Here is a 20,411-nt window from a genome sequence, read left to right as displayed (position 1 = left end):
ATCTTCTGCGGTGGGCATTTTAAGAGATTATAAATAGCAATAAAAATAGAGTGATCGGAACGCTGGTGCTCAAGGCTAGCGCCTCAGCCCCAGGATTCTGGCAGCCCCTCCTCTGCAGGACCCCGGGCTGTCCCATCCGCCAATGATGGAGCCCGAGCAGCGGCCCAGGGGAGGGCTAAGATCTGCTGGAACGCGCCTTGTCAACTTTGTAGTCCAGTCACCTACGCCGGTTGGTAGCGGCCGCTGTGGCTTTAAATGGCCGGGGGATTTCGAATCGGGGAAGGCGGGAGGTCAGGCCGTGGGGCGCCCCCGTCGCGGGGAGCACCCCCGCTTGCCGCGTCCCTGCGCCGGAGCGCGACCGCGCGGCTTTGTCTCCGCCGTCGCGCCCTGCACTTCCCCGTGCGCAGCCTGTAACCCGAGCTCCCATTTCCTGGTGGATTCTCTTAAAGCGGCCGCGGTCGCCGCGCAGAACAAAGGCCATTGTCTCGCTTCCTCCTGCGGCGCCGCGTCCTTCCCGGAAAGCCCCTTCCTAGACTGCGGTCCCCAGGCTGCATTTGCGCCTCTGGGAGCGCACAGAAAAGCCCCTACTGTGCGTGGCCCAGGTCCTCCCGAGGCGCAGCCAGGGGAGGCGGGAGAGAGATGAACCAGGCTTGCTGGTCCTTGGGCCACGCTGCAAGGTTCCCCAAAGGCGTCCTCCGCCTCCGGGCGGCCCAGTGGGCATCCCGCGCCCCTCCCCCGCACGCCTTTTGATTTCTCCGCGGCCCGCGGTAACCCGAGCTTTTATTTCCTGGTGGCTCCTTTAAGAGGCAGAGCCGGGTGCTGGGAATTCACGTCAGTTTCTGCCCTGAAACTCTCAAGATCAATGAGCAGAGAGCTTTCTCAGTTCTGCCTTTCAGTTTCTCTCTTCCAGGAAGGAAAACATTCGAGAGAGAGAGAGAGAGAGAGAGAGGGAGGGAGGGAGGGAGGGAGGGAGCGAGAGAGCGAGCGCCGCGGGAGGGCGGGCGCGCCGGCCGCGGGTGGGAGGAGACACGCCAGGCCGGCCTGCTGCGCCCGGGTCGCCGCGCCGCGACCCGCACACCCCACGCCGTGCTCGCCGGCTCCTACGCCCCCGCACCTCGCGCCCAATCCGCGCGTTGAGAAGAGCCCCCCTCCCCCTCGGGCGGCCGCCGCCAGCGATGCTGCAAGAAACTTCTTAAACGACCGCATCCCGCTGCCCCGCCGAGCGTTTCTGGGTTGGGGAGAGGAAAGGAAAGTGGAAAAAAACTGAGAACTTCCTGATCCCTTTCGCTGTGAGACATGTCTGAGACTCCTGCTCAGTCTAGCATTAAGGTAACGATCGGATTCCCCTCCTTCCTCCGCTGGGCGATCGGAACCCCCTTACCCCGGGGCTGCTGGTGCAGTTGCTAGGCTGGCGGGGAATTATTTGGGGCGCGAAGGAAAAGGAGATGCAGCTCGCGGCCGCGCTGTACCCTTTAGTGTAACCTTGCTACACCCCTCTCCGCCGAGCTCCTCTTGGGCTTCTGCCCCCCCCCCCCCCGACTCTCTTTCTTTCTTTCTTTTAGTAGTATAGAATAGAGTTTATTTAGGGCAAGGTGTGGGGGGGGAGTCAAGAGGGTAGTAGTGGCAGAAAAAGGCAGAGAGAGGGAGAGAGTAGAGAAGTAGAGGCAGGCCATGAACACGTGGAGATAGAGGGAAGGGAATAGGGAAGGTAGGGGGAAGGTAATAGCCCAAGAGGACAAGAGAGAAAGAGAGCCCCACTCCCTTTCTTTTTGACAATGTAATGCCGCTCTCAATTGGTAGGAGGAACCCGGGTTGTCTTCAGATCTGTAGAGCACCTCCGTAATTAGTGCGCTTAAAAATAAGAAAGGAAAAAGAAAAACCCTTTCTCCTTATTCCAACGCCTAACGTGAGACTGAATTGTAACTTTTGTTCCCAAGGGGTGGTCTCTCCAGGGAAAAAGTTCTAGGGGCTCCACTAGGATGGTCTCTCTCTCTCTCTCTCTTCCTTTACGCCCCTCCTCTCAACACCCCCCCCCCCCGGTTCTATCACACAAGAATTTTACCCTCTCTTCTCTTCTGATTGTGATTGCAAGTCCTAAGACAGTCTTGGTGTCAGCTTTTCCTGGGCATTGCACAATGAAAAAAAAATTAAACCAAGGTGAATAAAGTTGCTGAATAGTTGTTTTACTCTAGTGCATATGAAAGTTGAGCAATCTGAAAGTAGAAAAAAACTCCTTTGATGAAGGGTGGAAAAGAAGTAGCTAGGCAAAATGACCTTCTCTGACAGTCCAAGCTGGTGTGGAAAAGCTGCAGTCTCAGAGCTCCCTGGCTTGCTCTAAGTTCAAGAGGGATATTTGCAAACAGCCTTTGCCTCCAGGTAGTCGTGTGTGCATGTATATACACAGTCTGTCTATATAGGCTGAGGTGCTGTAGTTTGTTGCTTTTAAAAAGTTGTTGTGAAGTTTGCCACCATTGGGAGGCAGGATGGTTTGACTGTCTACCCCAGTTATTTTTCTCATGCTGCGTTTATTTCAAGGTTCTGCCAGTCACCAGGAGGCAAGCTGTTCTGCTCACTGGGCAGGGCTGAAGTTTCTCAAGTTTTCTTCTGGTTTGGCCTATTTAATATGTGCCCCTTGCATGGATGTTGCGGAAACAATGGGCAACTAGCCTGTTTTCTTCTCTGGGGCGGTGACAGCGGTTCATCTAGGATCTATGGGAGGGAAAGGTATTTTGTCACTGCCTTAACTAGTTTTTCATAGTTAGAATCAGACCTTGGTGTTTCTTATCAGGAATGATGGTCATGGGTTCGAAGTCAGGCTGACGGGGACTTCGAAGGTGCATTGATGTCTCTGTTTTGTGCCTCACAGAAGAGCCCAGAGGAACTTTTAGGTCTTTTCTGTTGGTGAATATCTGGGGTAGGCTTTGGAGCGACGGGGGAGTGCTTCCCCTGAAGAATTTAGGATACTGAGATACTTTTTCCTTTGCAATATAAATTAGATTCTTCGTCGAGTTCAGGGGGAAAACAGTCTTGTTGTATAGATAATCTGATTTACCTCACACTTCATAACAAAAACAGAGGCAACTAAATAATAGGGTATTAGAACGGTAAACTGTATTTGGCTCCATGGCAGTAAACCTGACAGCAGACGAATCTGGACCAGTGGTAGTGTAACAGCTTCCAATTGAAAACGGCCCAGTGGTGGTCACAGTGGTGGTCTACCCTGTGACTTCACCCACCTCTTCTAAACTGACTGCATTCCTGCTGCCCTGATGGGCTCACGGTTGATGCTGGGATCAGGGAGTGCCTCTGTTGAACTGCTTGTTTCACTGCATCCCAATGGAAAGAAGAGCTAACACATGTGAGAAACCCAGCCCCCATCAGAACACATCCTCAAGGGTGATAGGGAAGTGGTGTGCACTCTGCAATGCCATTTTTTTTCCTTGTTGTCTTAGGTTGTTTATTTTATTTTTTTTTTAAACTTTGGTTCTGGGGATGGAACTCAGAACTGTGTATTATATGGGCTAGCTGTAACCCAGCCCTTCCCGGCTTTCTGGGTACCTCCTTTATTTTTTATTTTATCAATGTCTTTTATTTTTACGTGTGTCTTCCACATGTATTCCCCACCACCTATTCGAGTAACATCTTTTTTTTTTCTTCTTGGATTGTTATCTGTGGAGCCAATCTGTGAATGTTTGCCTAGGCCGTGGGTGTTTTTAGGTCTGTGTGTGCATGAAGATTCTCTCCATGGAGCTGCTTGCATTTATCCTGTTCCATAATAAACCGTGGAGATCAAGAACCAGGATTAGTTCAGGTCATCTGAAAATGCTTCAGTGATGTGTGCTTCATTTAGCCCTTGGGATGTGGCAGAGAGAGAGAGAGAGAGAGAGAGAGAGAGAGAGAGAGAGAGAGAGAGAGAGAGAGAGAGAGATGTTTACTAGCAAGTCCCAAGCAAGTTGCTTGCTTCTAGGGACACCACTTGAGTCCAGTAGGGGATAAACTTTTCCTTGGGGTGGAGGATACGAGTGAGTCTTTGAAGGAGGAGCGGATGCTATGTTGTACTAAAGGCACGAAGGCCGCCTTTGAGGAGAGATTTCTCTCACTGCTCCCTATCTGCTCTCCTGCAGCACAAACAGCTGGTCAGCGGCAGTAAATTCCTCAGCCACTGGTGAGGTGGAGGCCACAGGAGCCTGGCCAGAGGCAGCCGCAGGGGACGGAAGTACTTCGTTTACTTTTGAGCCCTTGTCTGTTCTGTTAAGGAAAAGACCGGAGTCAGACCAGGGTGGAGTTTCCAAGGTGAAAGTTTCTGAATTGGTCAATCAGTGACACCTCTGTAAAGACCATTTGATTGTAAGGTGTCTGACAGGAGAGCAGGGAAGAGCCTTGTTTGACACTCTTGTACTGTGTTAAAAGAGAAGCTCTCCCTGCTAGGCTGGGGTCATCCAGAGTGTCATGGAGCCTTGTTAGTTGTCTGTAGTAGCTCCTCTGTCAGTGCTGTGGCATTCTGCTCTCTATTCCTCGCCGGTTGGGGCTGGTTGATCATCTCTCTATAAGAGGTCAGGTATTTTTGTTTTGTTTTGTTTTGTTTTATGTTTTCCCCCAGAAGGTCGGTCTTGTCACAGGACAAAGGCAAAATAGGTTGGCTTTTCCCCTGTCAGCCTTCACCTTCAAGTAACCTGTGCAGTTTTAAATCCAGCCAAGTTTCAGCGGAAAGTGGTTGTGGCCCAGCGGACACAGGCCTTTTGCAAGGCTTGGCACAGACAGACCTTCTATTGGCTGATGTGACCCGGCACACAAAAGCTAGTGGTACGATGTCCCTGGCCATTCCTTTCCTGTTTGCCTTATCAGCTCACATTTATAATAGGATGAAATTCTCATTTAAAACAAAAGTTTTCTGGAGACTTCCGGATGCCTCATATTCCTTCGGGCTAGCGAGGGCGGGCGATCTTGGTGCCATAGCTTCTCACCTGGCATCTGGTGCAGAAACATTTCTGTCATGTTTGCTGACTCCAAGTGAGGGACAGAGGAGGTGGGTGCCCCTTCCTTTCTGCCCATGTATCACCTCATGTAATAAGGTTTCCCTACTGCCTCTAAAAGCTCCAGAACTCTGCCTGTTCTCTGTCCAATAAGTAAAAGGATGTTGATGTATACGACTAATAGTATGATGATTTCCATAATCTCAGAAACAGCTTCTGTGTCTAGGCAAAAAAAAAAAAGAAAGAAAGAAAAGAAAAGGAATTGAGGTGAGAGTGGTGTGACCCTGTCATCCCTTCACATGGGAAGGAGGATCAGGAGTTCAGGGTCATCCTTGGCTACACAGTAAGCTAGAGGCCAGCCTGGGCTACATGAGACCTTGTCTTAAAATAAATAAATAAACAAATAAATAAATAAAAGAGGAATTTAGTAAGCAAACAAAAAGGCTTTGGGATCCCTATAAAGACTTAGCTTGTTGGTTTTGCTTGTTTTGTTTTGTTTTTCGAGACAGGGTTTCTCTGTGTAGCCCTGGCTGTCCTGGAACTTACTTTGTAGACCAGGCTAGCCTCGAACTCAGAAATCCACCTGCCTCTGCCTCCCGAGTGCTGGGATTAAAGGCACGTGCCACCACTGCCTGGCAAGACTTGGCTTGTAGGGCTCTCCATTTCTCTGACAGTAGCATCTGGGAACTTTTTAGATATTTAGAATTAAGTCAGGATTGAGAACTCTTAGCCAGACCCTGACCCACACTCCTGTGTTTCACAGTTGGCTTCTGAGAGCAAAGTGGTCGCTTTCGTCCATGGATGACTGAGAACCCGGTTAGAACACTGGCCCACAGGGTCTCAGGCCACCACATCAACATTCTCAAGGTTCATGGTGTGTCTATAAAAGGCCAGGGAAATCTGATACAATAGGCTCTGCTCTCTGGCACTTCCTAGTGTGGTCCATTTTAATCACAAGCCAGCTGGTCCGAGGGCACAGAGCTATGTGCTATGGAAGATGAGGTGTGTGGGAACAGTGAGCTGCAAGGGTCTAGTCAGGTGTGAGGGGAGGAAGTGGTAGGAGGGAGGGATGAGGGAAGAAGGGCCTGCTGGACCTGGCGTTTGCACCACAGATACCTGGTATGGTGGCATGTGAGAGCCTGGCAGTTCCACTGTTGCTGAACGCACTACCACCTGCTGTCATGTCACCTCTTGATAAATCTATAGGTGAGAGCCACAGGCTGCTTCACCCAGAGCCAGGCGGACCTTTATTTATGTGTAGTAAGCATGCTCTTTAAGGATACTGAAAGCTGATTCTGGAGTGCCAATGGGAAGGGTAGGTAAAGTGGGGCTGTGGGTGGCTGTGGCTGGATAATACCTTAGCTGTGAGCAGCAAATGCAGAACTAACACATGTTCTCAAACACACAACATAGGGGGAGGGGGAGAGGAGGGGTGGCTGGATGTTACTTGTTGATCCAATTTTATCAGGTTGGCCTTTAATGTGTTTCCCCCAGGTGGGGGAGTCTATACCACAGGAAGACCCTTAGAGTGTGGGGCATAAGGTGGGACATGTTTTTTTTCTGTGAATACCACTTTAGAAAAACAACACCACGACTTGATCTCAGGCAGAGCCCGTCATTGCTGTAATGTTCCAATAGACTCGAGGATGCAATATATCTGTGCACTTATTGAATAGAGTGTGATTTTTCTCCAGTGTTCCCACGCCAACCGGAGCCTAGCTTAAGGATGGTTCCTTGCCAAACCTAATATTTGGGGGAGAGAAAGGCTAGACTAAATTAGGGGAGAAGTTAGAATTACAGCCTATTAAAAAGCAAACGCATTTTATTGATTTTTCTGTACATTCGGGAACCAGACTAATAAAATAGCATTTATTGGGACATCTCAGAATGAGCCCCCATGAGTCGGCAAAAGTCACTTGCGTTCCATACCATCCATTGCGTAGGAATGAGTACAACCGGGTGCTTGAAACTGGCTGATCCTTTGGTGTTGAAATATTACCACAAATCTATCATTTGCCCTTTTAATTCTCTGGGTAACCCTTTCATCTTTGACAGTGAAAATATGCAGTACAGCCTGGTCTGGTCCCACGGATCTGCAGTCCTTTTGGCATAAGGAAGAAGGCCTTACTGTGTTAAGTAGGGACACCCCATGTTGATTGAGCCAACTGCATGGAGTCCTGTGGCCTGTGCTTATGAAAACCACAGAACCTTTGCAAAAAAATTTTGGGAACTTTATAAATCCCATGTAATTAGAAGTGCTGCGCTGCTGTTTCAGTGGTCATCTCTCCTAAGACAGCCAGCTCAGGTGTACAGCTCTGTAGGGATTTCTCCCCTTCCTTCTTCCTCCTCCTCTCTGCCCGTGGCTGGCTGGTTGCATCCTGTTGAGAGTTGTCCTGATGTGTTAAGCTTAATGACCTCATTCCCTCTTCACAGTCTTTCCTGGAGGCAGTTTTCCTCCCGACTGTACAGACCTAGAAGCCGCGGTTAAGTGATGGTCTGCCTCAGATCTCTAGGCTTGTATGCCTAGTGGCAGTACAAGGCTGAGACACCAGATCACGGGTCTGCAGTTCCCAGTGACTGTTGCGAGCTATAACCGTCCTCAGGAAGCAAATTAGGAAACTCAGAGTGATGGGCTGAGGGTTCATCACCGTAGCAAAGGCGAGAGGCAGAGATGGAGCCAGCAGAGGCCATGTGTTCCCTCTTCTTGTTACTACCGGAGGAGGGTCGCTCCTCATTCCCATTAAGGGTAGTCAGATGCTCCCTCCTAGCCAGTGACCTCTGGATGAATGTCCAGGATCCGTTTTTACAAGCAGCCTCTGCCGCTCTCTAGGGATGTGCTATCTTCTGTGGCTCCATCTTTGACCCCCCCCCCACGCGTTTTTACTCAGAAACCTTTCTTCCCCCGTCCTACTTTTTCTTAGTTGATAGTTGCTTCATTAGGTGGTTGGATATCTGAGGTTGAGTCCTCATCCTGCCCAGTCTCAGGGCCAGGCACCCTCTTTACTGGCAATATCCCATCTTTCCCCCTGAATGACCTTATTATTATTTTTAAAAGCTTTTGACCCAATCCATGAGTGTCTCCCCCTCCCCCCATAAAGTGTCCCTTTAGTAAATCATGAACACCAAAGGCCGGGAAGCCATTTGAAATATATACAGATATTCCATGATTTTCCATCACTACCCAAAGAATAATATTTTTTTCACATATTTAGAGGAACCTTATTACGCAAGGAATAGTTTTTTTTTCCCCCTGCTTTTCTCTTGTATGAGCCCACCCATCCCGGCCCTGTTCTTTCCAATTTACTTGAAGAGAGACATTCAGCCACCTGACTTTGTAAATTTCTGGGGGTTTTTTTTGTTTGTCTGTTTGTTTCTTAGGTAACCCTCTCCGCCCACAAACCTGGCATTGGCTATTGAACACAGGATCTCATATAGGCTAAACAAGATCTCTACTTTTGAGCTATTTCTGTATTCAATTGTTTTTTATATTTATCACTTTACATCTCAATATCAGCCCCCCCTCTCCTCTCAGCACTCAGTCACACAGCTCCTCCCCCCACTCTTCCCTCCTCTTCTCCTTTGAGAAGGGGGAGCCCCCCCTCGGGTATCACTGTATTCAAATTTTTGTATCCAAACAGCTTTAACAAGCTTGAGGAGGAAAAGTGCATAGGTCCTTCAGCTGAGACTTAGCAGAACTACGGTCCTGCTGGAGCACCAGAGAAGGGGGACACACAGTGTGAGGTGACACAGTGCAGGTGATTCAAGGACATTAAGGGCGAATGACCCAGAAGTCTCACGAGGCAGTGAAGAAACTGAGGCTCGCAGCTTACCCAAATCCCATTGCCAACTGTAGGCAAGCCACGGTCAGGATCCTGTGTTGTGGTCTGTTTTAGGTACTTGCAGAAGCCATAAAAAAAATCAAACAAGAATTCAGACAGCATTGCGTCCCCATTATAAGTCATATCCCACCCCCCCCCACCCCCGGCCGGCCACTGCCCCCCTGCCTGTGTGGCACCACAGGTCGGCAGGTGATAGTACTGGCTATGACTTCCAAGTTAAGTCACTCGATTTAAGAAGTGAAGAGAGAATAAAATGTATTTTGGAAAGATGTTCAAGTGGAAAAGGTTGGCATAAAAGCAATGTTGATTTTTAAAAGGCCAAGCTTCCTGTATCTGGCCGGATGATTTATGAGAGCCCTCCCAAAGGAAGATGTGAAAGAACGGGCTCCTGAGGATTTATGTCCTCTGTCGGGGGATTTTCTCTTTGTATGTGGGAGTCAGACATAGGGAAACGACCTCATTTCCTGAATGACCCAAAAAGGACACGTTGCCCTGCTGGGCTGGTGTGAGTTCTGTCAGCAAATGTGTTCAGGGAGATGACAGTGAATCCTCCCCTTTGCCTCTGAATTTAGCTTTAGCTTTGAATTTTATTCTGGCTTTTATTTTTTTCTCTTGATTCTTCCCTGTGTATGTCTCTTTTCTTAAGGGCATTGCCAGTTGTTGAGAAAAGGGCTCTGTTTAGTGTCCATTGCCCTCAAGGAGGGGCCCAGACATTGTAGCGCACAGACCTGTGGAACTTGGTCCTGACCTATACTTGTTCATATTACTTGATGGTGATCTTATTGACTCATCTGACTGTGGTGGTAATAGAACTGCGTGCTCCTTACAGTTGTTGGCTGAGGACAGTAAGGCTTATGTCTCCCACAACATGTGAATCTAGAAGGGGCTTATGGTTTCAGTACCCACATTTTCACAGTTGAGAATCCAGGTTCCAGAGATGATCAGGACGCTGTGGGATTGGTAGTGCTGCCTGAACTGAGATCCAAGCTGCTTGTTGAATGGCTCCCAGTGTGCTGCTCTTGCCATCAACCCACTGCACCGGCAACACTCAGTCATTGCTCAGAAAAGCTTTTTTTTTTTTTTTTTTTTTTAAAAAAAAAAACAAAAACCAAACCAAACCAAAATAAAACAAAAAACCTTTAATTGAGCACACAAGGCTTGACAACAGAAGAGATGAGCTGACTGCAATTACGTGACAGTGCCAAATGCCTTTTGTATCTTCCAGCAGAGTTTTGAGGGAGATAGCTAGTTGGTGTAGTTCTGAGTAAGTTAGCAGAGATGAAAGAGAATGGGGGGAGATGGGGTGTCTGCTCAGCGATTGGAACAGGTTCGTGTGTTGCTTGTTACTCGCAACCAGGGCGATACTTGAAAGACATCGGTTCTTTAATCGGCTTTTGTTTCCCGGGCAATCCCATGTCTGTCTGACCACAGAGCAGACACTGTGTGTGATGGGGTGGTGGAGTTTCAGCTTCATGAGTTGGGAGTCGATGGGCCTCAGTGGAATCTTAATTATACAGAGGAGTCTGAGAAAGGGAGAGTTTGTTACCTTGAGGCATGAGGGAAGTTTTATGTTTTTCTGGCTCTGAAGGGAGAGAAGTGCCTCCCTCTTGTCATGGTTATTTGCTGTGGACTTAAAATACGGTCCTGGATATTCCCTGTCATATACGCGTTACACGGGAAGAGGAAATACTAACTAGAAAATGACTTGTTCTCTCTTTTCACAGTGGTGGCCTTGCGCAAGCTCTACCCAGGCAAAAATGACCTTTAAAACAATAGCTTGAATAGATGCTATTTATTGTTTGCTTGTTTCTGTTAGCACACAGTAATTATACACAGTAGGTTCCATTTCCATACGTATACATAGTGTATTTTGGGCCGTACCTCTCCTTAGCTTCTCTGCTCCCCATCTTCTGCTCATCATCTGTCTCTCTGCAGTTGGTTCCCTTTCTTGCTTTCATTATCTTCCCACCCCCCAAACCAAGTGAGTTTCATTAGGGCAGCTTCCAGGAGCGAGGGTCAGGGAGCCACAGGTACTTTACCAGGGGCCAATCCACTGAAGAATATACCTTTTTTTTTTTTGAGGAATTCATTTCCCACCCTATGAAAGAATAAACACACTGTCAGACTGTTGGAGAAAGAGGGTTAGTGGTCCCTTCCCAGTCCTCCCAGGAGCTACCAGTAGAACTTGAAGTTTCTTCTCAGCTGCCCTGTACCTACCGTCTACTGTGGGCTGTAGCAGCCTGCACTTATTACTCATGAGAATGATCTGTAGAGCTAAGTCAGTGATCCCTGCTTCATGCATGTCTCCTGCATGTGAGGAAGCTGACTCTTCAGTATTTCCTGGAAGAGATGAGCTGCTGATAAAGATAAAAATCAGTGTTGTAATTAAAAAGCCAAACCAAACCAAACCCAAGCAAAAAACAAAAAACAACCCCCCCCCCCAAAAAAAACCAAATATCAACCAAACCCCAGAGAACAACTTGTTTGTCTCTAAAGTTACCAGGTTCCCCTAAACAAGTCTGCCTTGCTCCCTAGTGAAAGTGTAAGTCTAGATGTGGCCACTGAGGGTCTGACATTGTGATAAGAAAGGACAAAAAGACAAGGGGTGGGGCAGCAGCTCACCTCAGTACAGTTGTGGCCTGAAGGTAGGCCTTGGGTCCCCAGAGATAATTAAGGTTAAGGTCAAGGGACAACTTAGGCAGTGTATTTGCTCTCTCTGTATGTATGTGTGTCCCTGGATTTGACCCAGCACACCCCCCTCCGGGAAAAACAAAACAACAACAACAACAGAAAAACCCAACAAAACCCTTTATCAGCTTTATCCTTAGCATCGTCTCAAGCCTGATGGTTAATACATGGAAAGATCTCTCAAGGGTAGGACAAGGTAAAACACCGTGGAAGCTTCCTAAAGGGGGGATGGGCTTGCTAGGCTCTGTCCTTGTCCCTGTTAAGGATCTCAGACAGGGAATGGGACCTACTGTAGCTTTGGTCTTCCCCAGTCCAACAAGTCAGACACTGGGGGGTGTGCAGGCACACCGTGGGCTCCGGCTGACAGTTTGCATGCCTTGATTTGTGATCACAGGCACCCTGGGGACAGAAGCGAGTTTTTGAGTTTTCATTGGGCCTCATCATGTGTTTCAGCCTTGGGGCCATTCTGGCTGGTTTTGGAAACAAGAGAACTCAGAAGGAATAGACTTCTAGTGCATTTTTTTTGTAGTTGCTGTCTCCTTTTGATGAGGTCTTGGGGATTTAGAAATGATCTGTCATGAATTGCTTGCTTGGCACTTTGATAAGCTCTTGAGATCTGAGGCCTTCCTGACTTGATGGGATATAATTACCCATTGATGTAATGGCTGGTGGTGAGAGGACATCAGGTCAGGGGTCACAGGACACCTTTTTCTCTGTCGCTTGGTTCCATTCAGCAAAAAGAGTGTGGTGGCACACACCTTTAATCCCAGGATCTAGGAAGCAGAGGCAGGTGGATCTCTGAGCTTCAGGCCAGTGTCTGTTTAATGAGACTCTGTCATTTGGGGGGTTAAATCTTAGTAAGTTAGACACATTCCCCAGCCTGGGTAAGTGTCCCCTTCTCTCCCAACTTTTAAGATCCAAATGACCTGACTTGGCTGAGTCAACCTCAAATCTCTGAGAATGGCCAGCTCCATTTGCCTTTATGGCATCTGGTCCTTTCCGGAGTCTACTGACTCTCATCCATCAGGGAGAGTGGATTCCGAATTGATGGCAAATTTCTCTCCAAGAATGGCATTTCCTTTCTGAACTTCACCTTCTGCTTTCTTGAGTCCCCCTATGCTCTGTGGCTGGTCTTGGCTGTTCACAAGAAGGTGGAGTGTGTACCCGTCTGCAGGCAGAAGTTGGCTGGTAGGTCAGACAGCTCTGTGACACCATGGGCTTCCTTTAAGCTTTTTCAGTGTTCCCTCACAGTGTCTCTTGTCTCCCACCCAGACTGGCAGGGAAATGGGCAGAGGTATTGGAGTGTATCTCCAGTAGAGCACATGCTGATGGACCCTTCCCACACACTCTCACCTTTCCTGGTGAAACAAAGCAAGGAAGGAAGGCTTTATTCTGGCTCATGTTAAGGGGTCAGTCCATGACGGTGGGGCAGGAATGCAGGCGGCTGTACTGTCATTGTCTGAGTCAGGAAGCAGAGAGACGAATACTGGAGATCAAGTTTCTCTGCTTTCTCCTTGGGTTCAGTCGGAGACCCCAGCCACCTAGATGGCGTCACCCACATTCAGGGTTCCCTCTTCTCTTAAACTTCCCTGAAAGCACTCTCATGTGTGTACTATAGCTCCCACAGAGGGATGCCACCCAGGTGATCCTAAGTCCAGTTGATAGTGAAGATTAACCATCACAGTGACCTATCCTTAGAAAAAGAGCATAGACGGCATACTGGAACACAGCTTTAATCCAAAGGATTTGGGAGGCAGAGGCAGGTGGATCTCAGTGAGTTAGAAGCCAATGTCTACATCATAAATTCCAGGCCAACCAGGCCTATATAGTGAGATGCTTTTTCAGATAAGTATCAATCAGAGGTGCACTAGCATCAATAGTAGCACACTTTGGGGTACAATACAGTTTGTTTTGTGGGGGGTAGATGTGTGAGACAAGGCCTGAGAAGGGAGAGAGAATCTCCTTAAAAAAAATACAAGGAGGCAACGTGAAGAGTCTTGTAGTCTAGGGAAGGGCCTTGCTTTAGCAGAGGCCGCAGACAGGCGAACTGAGTAGAGCAAGTCCCTGTGAACATTCACCAGCTCTTCTGAGAACTTGTCTGTCTTGAGAAGCTTGGTAAAAATGGTCAGGCAGAGCTTCTCTGAGGGGAATGCCTGTGTGTGCTTTTGTGGTTAGCCAACGTGTTAAGCAGTCTGATTTAAGGGAAAGATGGTCTCTCTGTGTTTTCATTTCAGCTGTGGTCTTAAAAGGCTTACCATGGAGGAGTTGTGGGCGGATGAGCACACAGTCCTCTCGCCTCTCATTGGCTCAGATCTAGGTTATAGGTGAATGTGAGTTCATACATAGCCTATTTCTTTTTTTAAAAAAATATTTAAAATTATATCTCGATGTATTTCTTCTGTGTGTACACACGCTGAGGCATGTGTGTGGAGGTCAGAGGGCAGCTTTCAGGACTTGGTTCTTTTCCTTCCATCATGCAGGTCCCGGGGACCACATGTGGTGTTCCTCAGGAGGTCAGGCTTGATGGCAGGTGCCCTTACCCACAGGTCTTCCCAGCCCTGGTCTGTTTCTTGGATGTTTATTTAGCATGATTTGCAGAACTCGGTTTGGGCAAATTCACGCATACACAGATTCCCAGGCATTGTGAGAGTGTCAGAATCTAGTTCCGTAGCTCTTGTCCCCAAACGGATGCCTGTGATTTTTTTTCTTAGTGTTTCATATTAGTGGGCTCTCCCCCTCCTCCCTGGTTATTTTCATCAACTTGACACAAACTAGAATCAGTTTTGGAGGAGCGAACGTAGATTGAGGAATTACCTCCTCCAGACTGGCCTGTGGGCATGTCTGTAGAGCATTTTTGTTGATGAGTGGTTGTGGCAGGGCCACTGTGGGTGGTACCACCCCTGGGCAGGTAGTCCTGGGTTATGTAAGAGAGCAAACTGAGCAAGACCTGGGGAGCAAGACATCAGGCAGCTCTCCTCCATGGCTTCTGCTTCAGTTGCTGACTCCAGGTTCCTGTTTGGTGTTCTTGCCCTGAGTTCCCCTCAGGATGAACATGGAAGCAGGAACAAACTCATTGCTGCCCAGATTAGTTTTAACACACCAACCGAGAAGCGGACCAGGGAGACGCCCTTTAATGTCTCAGGGATGGCTGACAGGATGATGGGGAAGTTCTCCTCGCTGGGTAAGACAGGCAAATGTGAGCCCATGTGACCGAGGCTTGGGCTGTTGCTTCTCTTTTACGACTTGTATGAAGGCACATCTCTTAGTTTGTCCCAGGGCACAAATGCTAGGCTTGTGGGGGCGGGGGTGGGGTGGGGGGGGGAAATGTGCAATTTTAGGCTCATTCCTTGTCTGCACCCGTGTAAGCATTGATGGCCTCATAAAGTACCCTGGAAGATTTCTCCACTCTCCCATATCTATAAAGTAGATTCTTTGGGTCAGATAAAGGTTCCCAGATGAAGCCATGGAAGACCGAAGGTAGAGAACCAATGTTAGAGGTTAGAATTAGCATGCTCTAGGGAGAACAAGGTGAGGCCAGCTGACACAATGCCTTCCTGCGCAGTGTTTAGCTTTCATCAGGACGGTATGGTATGCCTTGTGATTTCTTGGGCATCATTCTGCTCCCCCTCCCCACAAGAGCCTATTCTTGTGACTCGGTTTGCATATATGTACATGTATTGAATGCTCATAGAATCGCAAGTTATAGAAATCATGGTGTAGTCTGTTTTTTAGCATAGAGAGGAAAAGATTGCACAAAAATCCAGCCTTGTTGTAGCAAAGAAACCTTACGTATAGATGTAAAATATATCTCCTCGGAGGGTTGGCTTTGTGATGGGCTATAAACGGATTGTTAAACAGCAAGCTGAGGGGCTGTTAGCAAGCTGTCTCTAAGAACATCTCCTGGTCTAGTCTGAAAAGGTAATGTGTACGTATTGCAGCTATGAAATAGTTTGCCTATGGTGTTTGTATGTTGATAGATTGTGTGTGTGTGTGTGTGTGTGTGTGCGCGCGCTCAGTGGTGAACAGCCTGAGAAGATAATTTTAAAATGTTATTTGCTTCTGTGTTAGTATTTGCCTTCTAAACTGGACAGTGTTTGAATCCTGCCCTGCCTTTTAAGAAGCTGGCTTAAACGAACAGGTGTTTGGTCAGCTACAGGGAATGAACCAACAGAACTTCAAAAAGCTCCGGCATGTTTTATAACACCTTCATATATAATAACTGCTTTAAAGATTTGTGCCGTAGAATACCCGGGTAACAGGCACATTGCCTCCTCCTCAGCCAGCAAGCATTTGAATTCACAAGAGCAGCCAGGCAGGGCTCCCGTTCTGTGTCTGGTCTTCCTCGAACCTTTCCTCGTGTTCAGCTGAGAGTAGGTCTGCGAAGGTGCCCGCCACCGTTGGGTCTACAGTGGAAGAGTTCTTTCTTGTTACTAGGAGGCTTCTCTCGCGTACGGGGATAACAGCTGCTGTGTTGGGAAACAGGTGTCTCTTCTAATCCTCTGACTGGATCAGCTTGTTACCCTGGCAGTGCCTTATTATTACTGTTTTTATTTATTTATTTTCCTCTCCCACGTAAGCCAGCCCCTGCCAGGAGGTGCTGGTGAGCGGGCTGGGTGCCAGAGGACGTGGCAGCTTTTCTTGGGAGAGGTTTCTGTTAGAAGGATCTACTAACCAGTCATGTTATAAGGTGAGGGCTGGAAACAAAATCACTGGGACCATTAAGTCACCGGGGGAGAAGAGGATAGTAGATGGATGATCGTCTGGCCAGTCACCTCTTCAGTGTAAAGTCAGCACTGCCACAAAAGTGAATGATGACCCTTCTTTTGTCTTTGTCTTTGTCTTGTCTTCTCTTGTCTTTCTCTATCCATTGTTGCTGTGTGGTAGTAGTGGTTGTTTTGAGACTGGGTCTCCATGAGCACAGGCTGGCTTTGAACTTGCTATGTATGTAGCCCTAGGCTGTCCTCAGCCTCCTAATCTTGCTTCTTCCACCTACTAAGTTAAGTGCAGAGATCATGGGTCTGTGCCACCCCGTCTTGTTGAACTGTCCCTTTGTCAGGTTCCTAGATCTGAAGGTTTAAGATGGCTGGTGCGCTATGCTTTCCGGTCATCAGGACAATCTAGTTCTATGTGGTTTATACCGCAGGTCAGTCTTCTCTGCTCCGCTCTTGCTGGCGTGCTTCTGGTTCCGAGTCATCTTGCTTTCTTTTCCTCCTGGTCTCCACGCTTGGGCACTGTCTTAGGGTCACTATTGCTGTGATGAAACACAATGACCAAGTAAACTTGGGGAAGGAATGTTTTATTCTGGATATACTTGCACATCACTGTTCATTAAGGATGGAGATCAGGACCGGAACTCAAACCAGGCAGGAACGTTGGAGGCAGGAGTTGATGCAACGGCCATGGAGGGGTGCTGCCTACTGGTTTGCTTAGCCTGTTCTCTCACAGAACTCAGGACCACCAGTGCAGGGGTGGAGGGCACCAGCCGTGCTGGGCTGGGTCCTCTTCCCTGAATGACTAATTAAGAAAATGCCCTACAGGCTTTTCTGCAGTTACGTCTTATGGAGGCACGTTCTTACTTGAGGTTCTTTTTCTCAGATGACTTTAGTTTGTGTCAAGTTGGCATAACACTATCTAGCCCAGGCCCCCTTCAGTCTAGCCGGGAGTAACTCTTTTTTTTTTTTTTTTTTTTTCAAGACAGGGTTTCTCTGTGTAGCCCTGACTGTCCTGGAACTCACTCTGTAAGACCAGGCTGGCCTCGAACTGGGAAATCCGCCTGCCTCTGCCTCCCGAGTGCTGGGATTAAAGGCGTGCACCACCAACTTTTTTTTTAATGAGAAGTTCTTGTGTCCCTTTTCTAACCCCAACTCCACCCCATTTGACCTCAAACTCACTATATAGCTAAAGCTGGCACCAAACTCTGATTTTTCTGCAGCCATCTCGCCAGTGCTGAGATCCGTTTCTGGCTCTGCACTGACTCCTTGCAGCTCATTGCTTTGTCAAACCAGGCACTTGACATTCTACTTTCTAATACCGTGTTCCACTTCCCCTTTCAACAATACGGCCCACTCAGACAGTACTGCTCTCGCCCCAGACCATATGCTGAACTTTCATGCCTGGAATCGTCCCCTGATCCTCTCTCTCCCTGGCAGCCTTCTTGTTATCCGAAGCCTATTTTTTCAAAGCTTTCTCTGTGGTTGCCAGACACGGCATTCCCACAACTCATTGAACTTGCCTTTTGTGATTGGCAATGATCCGGTTATAGATGACTGGCGTATTATTCTCCATGATCTGAAAGCCCAGACAGGGCAGGAATCTAATGGACTCATTCTTACATTATCTGTTTCTAACATGGTGCCTAGAAGGGAGGCAGGCACCTTGAATCAAAAACATTAGGGAAGATGGGGGAAAGTAGGGTCTTGTGTAACCCAGGCTGGCCTCAAACTAACCATAAACTAGAGATGACCTTGAACTTACGATTCTCTTGTTTCTGCATGCCAAGGTCTGTAGGTGGCTACCACCTTACACAGTTTGTGAAGGCCGGGGGTTGAACCCAGGGCTTTATGCGTTCTAGGCAGGCACTCTGGCAAGTAAGCCAGATGTCCCTGGTTTTGCATTAGATTTCTGAAACCAGCTCGTATTTACTCAGTTTCTATTAAGTGGATGCTGGGCTTTGTGATGTGAAATATGAAGTCTTTGTACTGTTGAAGTCCTGAGGAAATTCTCCTTGTCGATAGAAGATAGAAATCATCCTGTTGAAGCCCTGTGGAAGACCACAGGGCAAGCATAACACAGTCCAGCCCTAGGATACACAACAAACAATTCTGTCCACTCATACGTTCTCTCTCTTGGAGCCCACCTTTTAGAGAGGAATATAGCCTGAGAAAAAGTTCAAGAATCCATAGGCTGCCTGTACCAGATGTAGCCTGGATGCCCTAGATGGATTGGCTGGTACTCCCATGATTCTCTGCTGTGGCATGGGTGGACTGTGTCTGGGACAAAGAGCTAGTGGCTCTTTTTCATAATCCTCTGCAGTCTATCTGTGGCTGGCTGAGAGGCTCTCCTAGGCAAACTTTCGACCTGTTCCTCCAGCTTGTTCCCTCACTGGTTGGTCAGCACCGATAACCTGTGAAGTTTCTGTGAAGTTTTCGATTGCCTTTTGAAGAAGAGTATGGCACTGTCCTGGCCCCAGGGTGGGCTCTTTGTAGCTTTCTCTAAAGCCCATGTTTCCTTCAGTGCTGGCATTGGTGCCAAGAGGAGTGGTTCTTCGGCACCCCCTTGGTTTCATGGCAGTGCCTCAGGACAGACCCGTGGGAATGACTCAGGCTCCACAGCACTGGGACAATGTCTTTGTCTTATCCTTGGTGTGACAGGCAGCCTCAACATTTCTGTCTGCGAAGGGCAACACTACGGTGTTTGCTCATACAGCAGATTCTCTGATGTCTTCGGGCTACTTGTCTCGGTAGGATTTCATACAAGTGAAGTTGACCAAGTGGAAGCAGTTCCAAGAGACCCTGAACCTTCCACACGAGCCCAGAAAAACTCATCTCTTCTTTTTTTTCCTGGTTGCCATTGATTGACTGATAGCTGGGAAATAGACCATTAAGCTGTGGGAGAAGTTCCAACTTCCTGAACCCAACCAGACCCCATCACAGATCCTTGTATAGTAGCCGCTCAAACCGTGCCAGTTTTTCCTGATCACCTGCCAGGGACTCTCTCCCAGACTCACACTGCAGCTGCCTGCTGGCCCCGCTGCCCTTCACCTCACCTTGGCTGCAGGTGAGTAGGTCCCCATCCTGCTTTTCTTCATCTGTCGTCTGCTCAGGGAGTCTGGATTGCCTTGTCTCTCTCACATGGATTCAGATGAGGTTCCTGCTCACTGGTTAGCAGAATGTGCCGTCTGGCCACTTTGAGAGAAGAGAATTCTAGACCCATGTGCAGATGTGAAAGTGCACACTTTGAAAGCTGCCAAGGTAGAGAGAGTGGCTCCTGAGGGCAGGTAGGGAGTGTCTTGGTATCCTTCATGCTTTGACAGCGTGGTGCTGTCAGGGTTCTTGTCGCAGGCGTTACTGGAAGCCTGGCTCAGTGCCTTTACTCCACTGAAGTGGAGGCTGCTTTTCCCCTCATCTGACACAGTGGTCAGGCAGCAGCGAAACCCAGGGCGCAGCACATGGGACCTAGCATTTGTTCCCACTGATACGGCACAGGCTCACCTTCAGACTACCTCCTATTTAATTCTGTGCCAACCTCCATATCTGGAATTGATACAGATTCTCTTAACGTTGCTTTAAAATTGATCTGCCGTGTAGGAGAGTTCAGGGCCTTTTTAAATTTTTTTTTAAGTTAACAAGTTTTAAATATATATATATTCTGCATATGAGAAGAAAGGTAACATTTGATTTGTTTGGTAGAAGCCCTTTCTTTTTCTTTCTTTGGCTTGGGTGGACCCTGTTTGTAATTAGCTTCTGAATACAAAGAGAATATCAAGTGTCCAGTGCCGCTCCAGGAGGACCACTCTTCTGTCTCCGGACCCCAGCATGAGCTAGCTCTGTACTTAGGATGTGGTGAAAGGCTCTTGATTGCCTTTCTTCTCTCTTCTTCCTTCAGCCCCAGGACTAGAAGTCTTCTGCCTGACGCCAGTTACCAGAGACAGCACCTGTGCCAAGGGTCTTTCCTGGATTGCTTCTTTTTATGCTCTCTGGCTGGTGTGGAGAAGGTAGTTTGTCTTTCCTTTGCAGCAAGTTGCAGGATACTTAAGCCTCATGCTTCAGGGCAGAATCTGAGATCAGGAAGGAACCCACCCCCTATGGTATAACTACACAATTGCATAACCAGGTATGCTATACACACATCACACAGACACACACACACACACACACACACACACACCATACACACAGATGCACCACAAACA

The 20,411-nt window shown here is 48.2% G+C and overlaps 1 protein-coding gene across 4 annotated transcripts in view; it reads left to right on the top strand.

Annotated features, from left to right (window-relative positions):
• The first annotated feature begins 1,017 nt into the window (after positions 1–1,017).
• The window catches only part of Etv6 (ETS variant transcription factor 6), a 230,045-nt gene continuing 210,651 nt past the window's right edge, over positions 1,018–20,411 (top strand). For all 4 annotated transcript variants that reach the window (XM_021164908.3, XM_021164907.3, XM_029478404.2 and 1 more), the window contains exon 1: positions 1,018–1,329. In XM_021164908.3, the coding sequence (XP_021020567.1) occupies positions 1,297–1,329 (33 nt within the window). In that variant the 5' untranslated portion in view covers positions 1,018–1,296. The remainder of the gene's footprint in view (positions 1,330–20,411) is intronic.

The sequence above is a fragment of the Mus caroli genome, unplaced genomic scaffold (genome assembly GCF_978045245.1).
Source record: "Mus caroli unplaced genomic scaffold, Mus_caroli_1 scaffold_7, whole genome shotgun sequence".
Taxonomy (NCBI): domain Eukaryota; kingdom Metazoa; phylum Chordata; class Mammalia; order Rodentia; family Muridae; genus Mus; species Mus caroli.
This window is presented reverse-complemented; position numbering and strand designations above follow the sequence as displayed.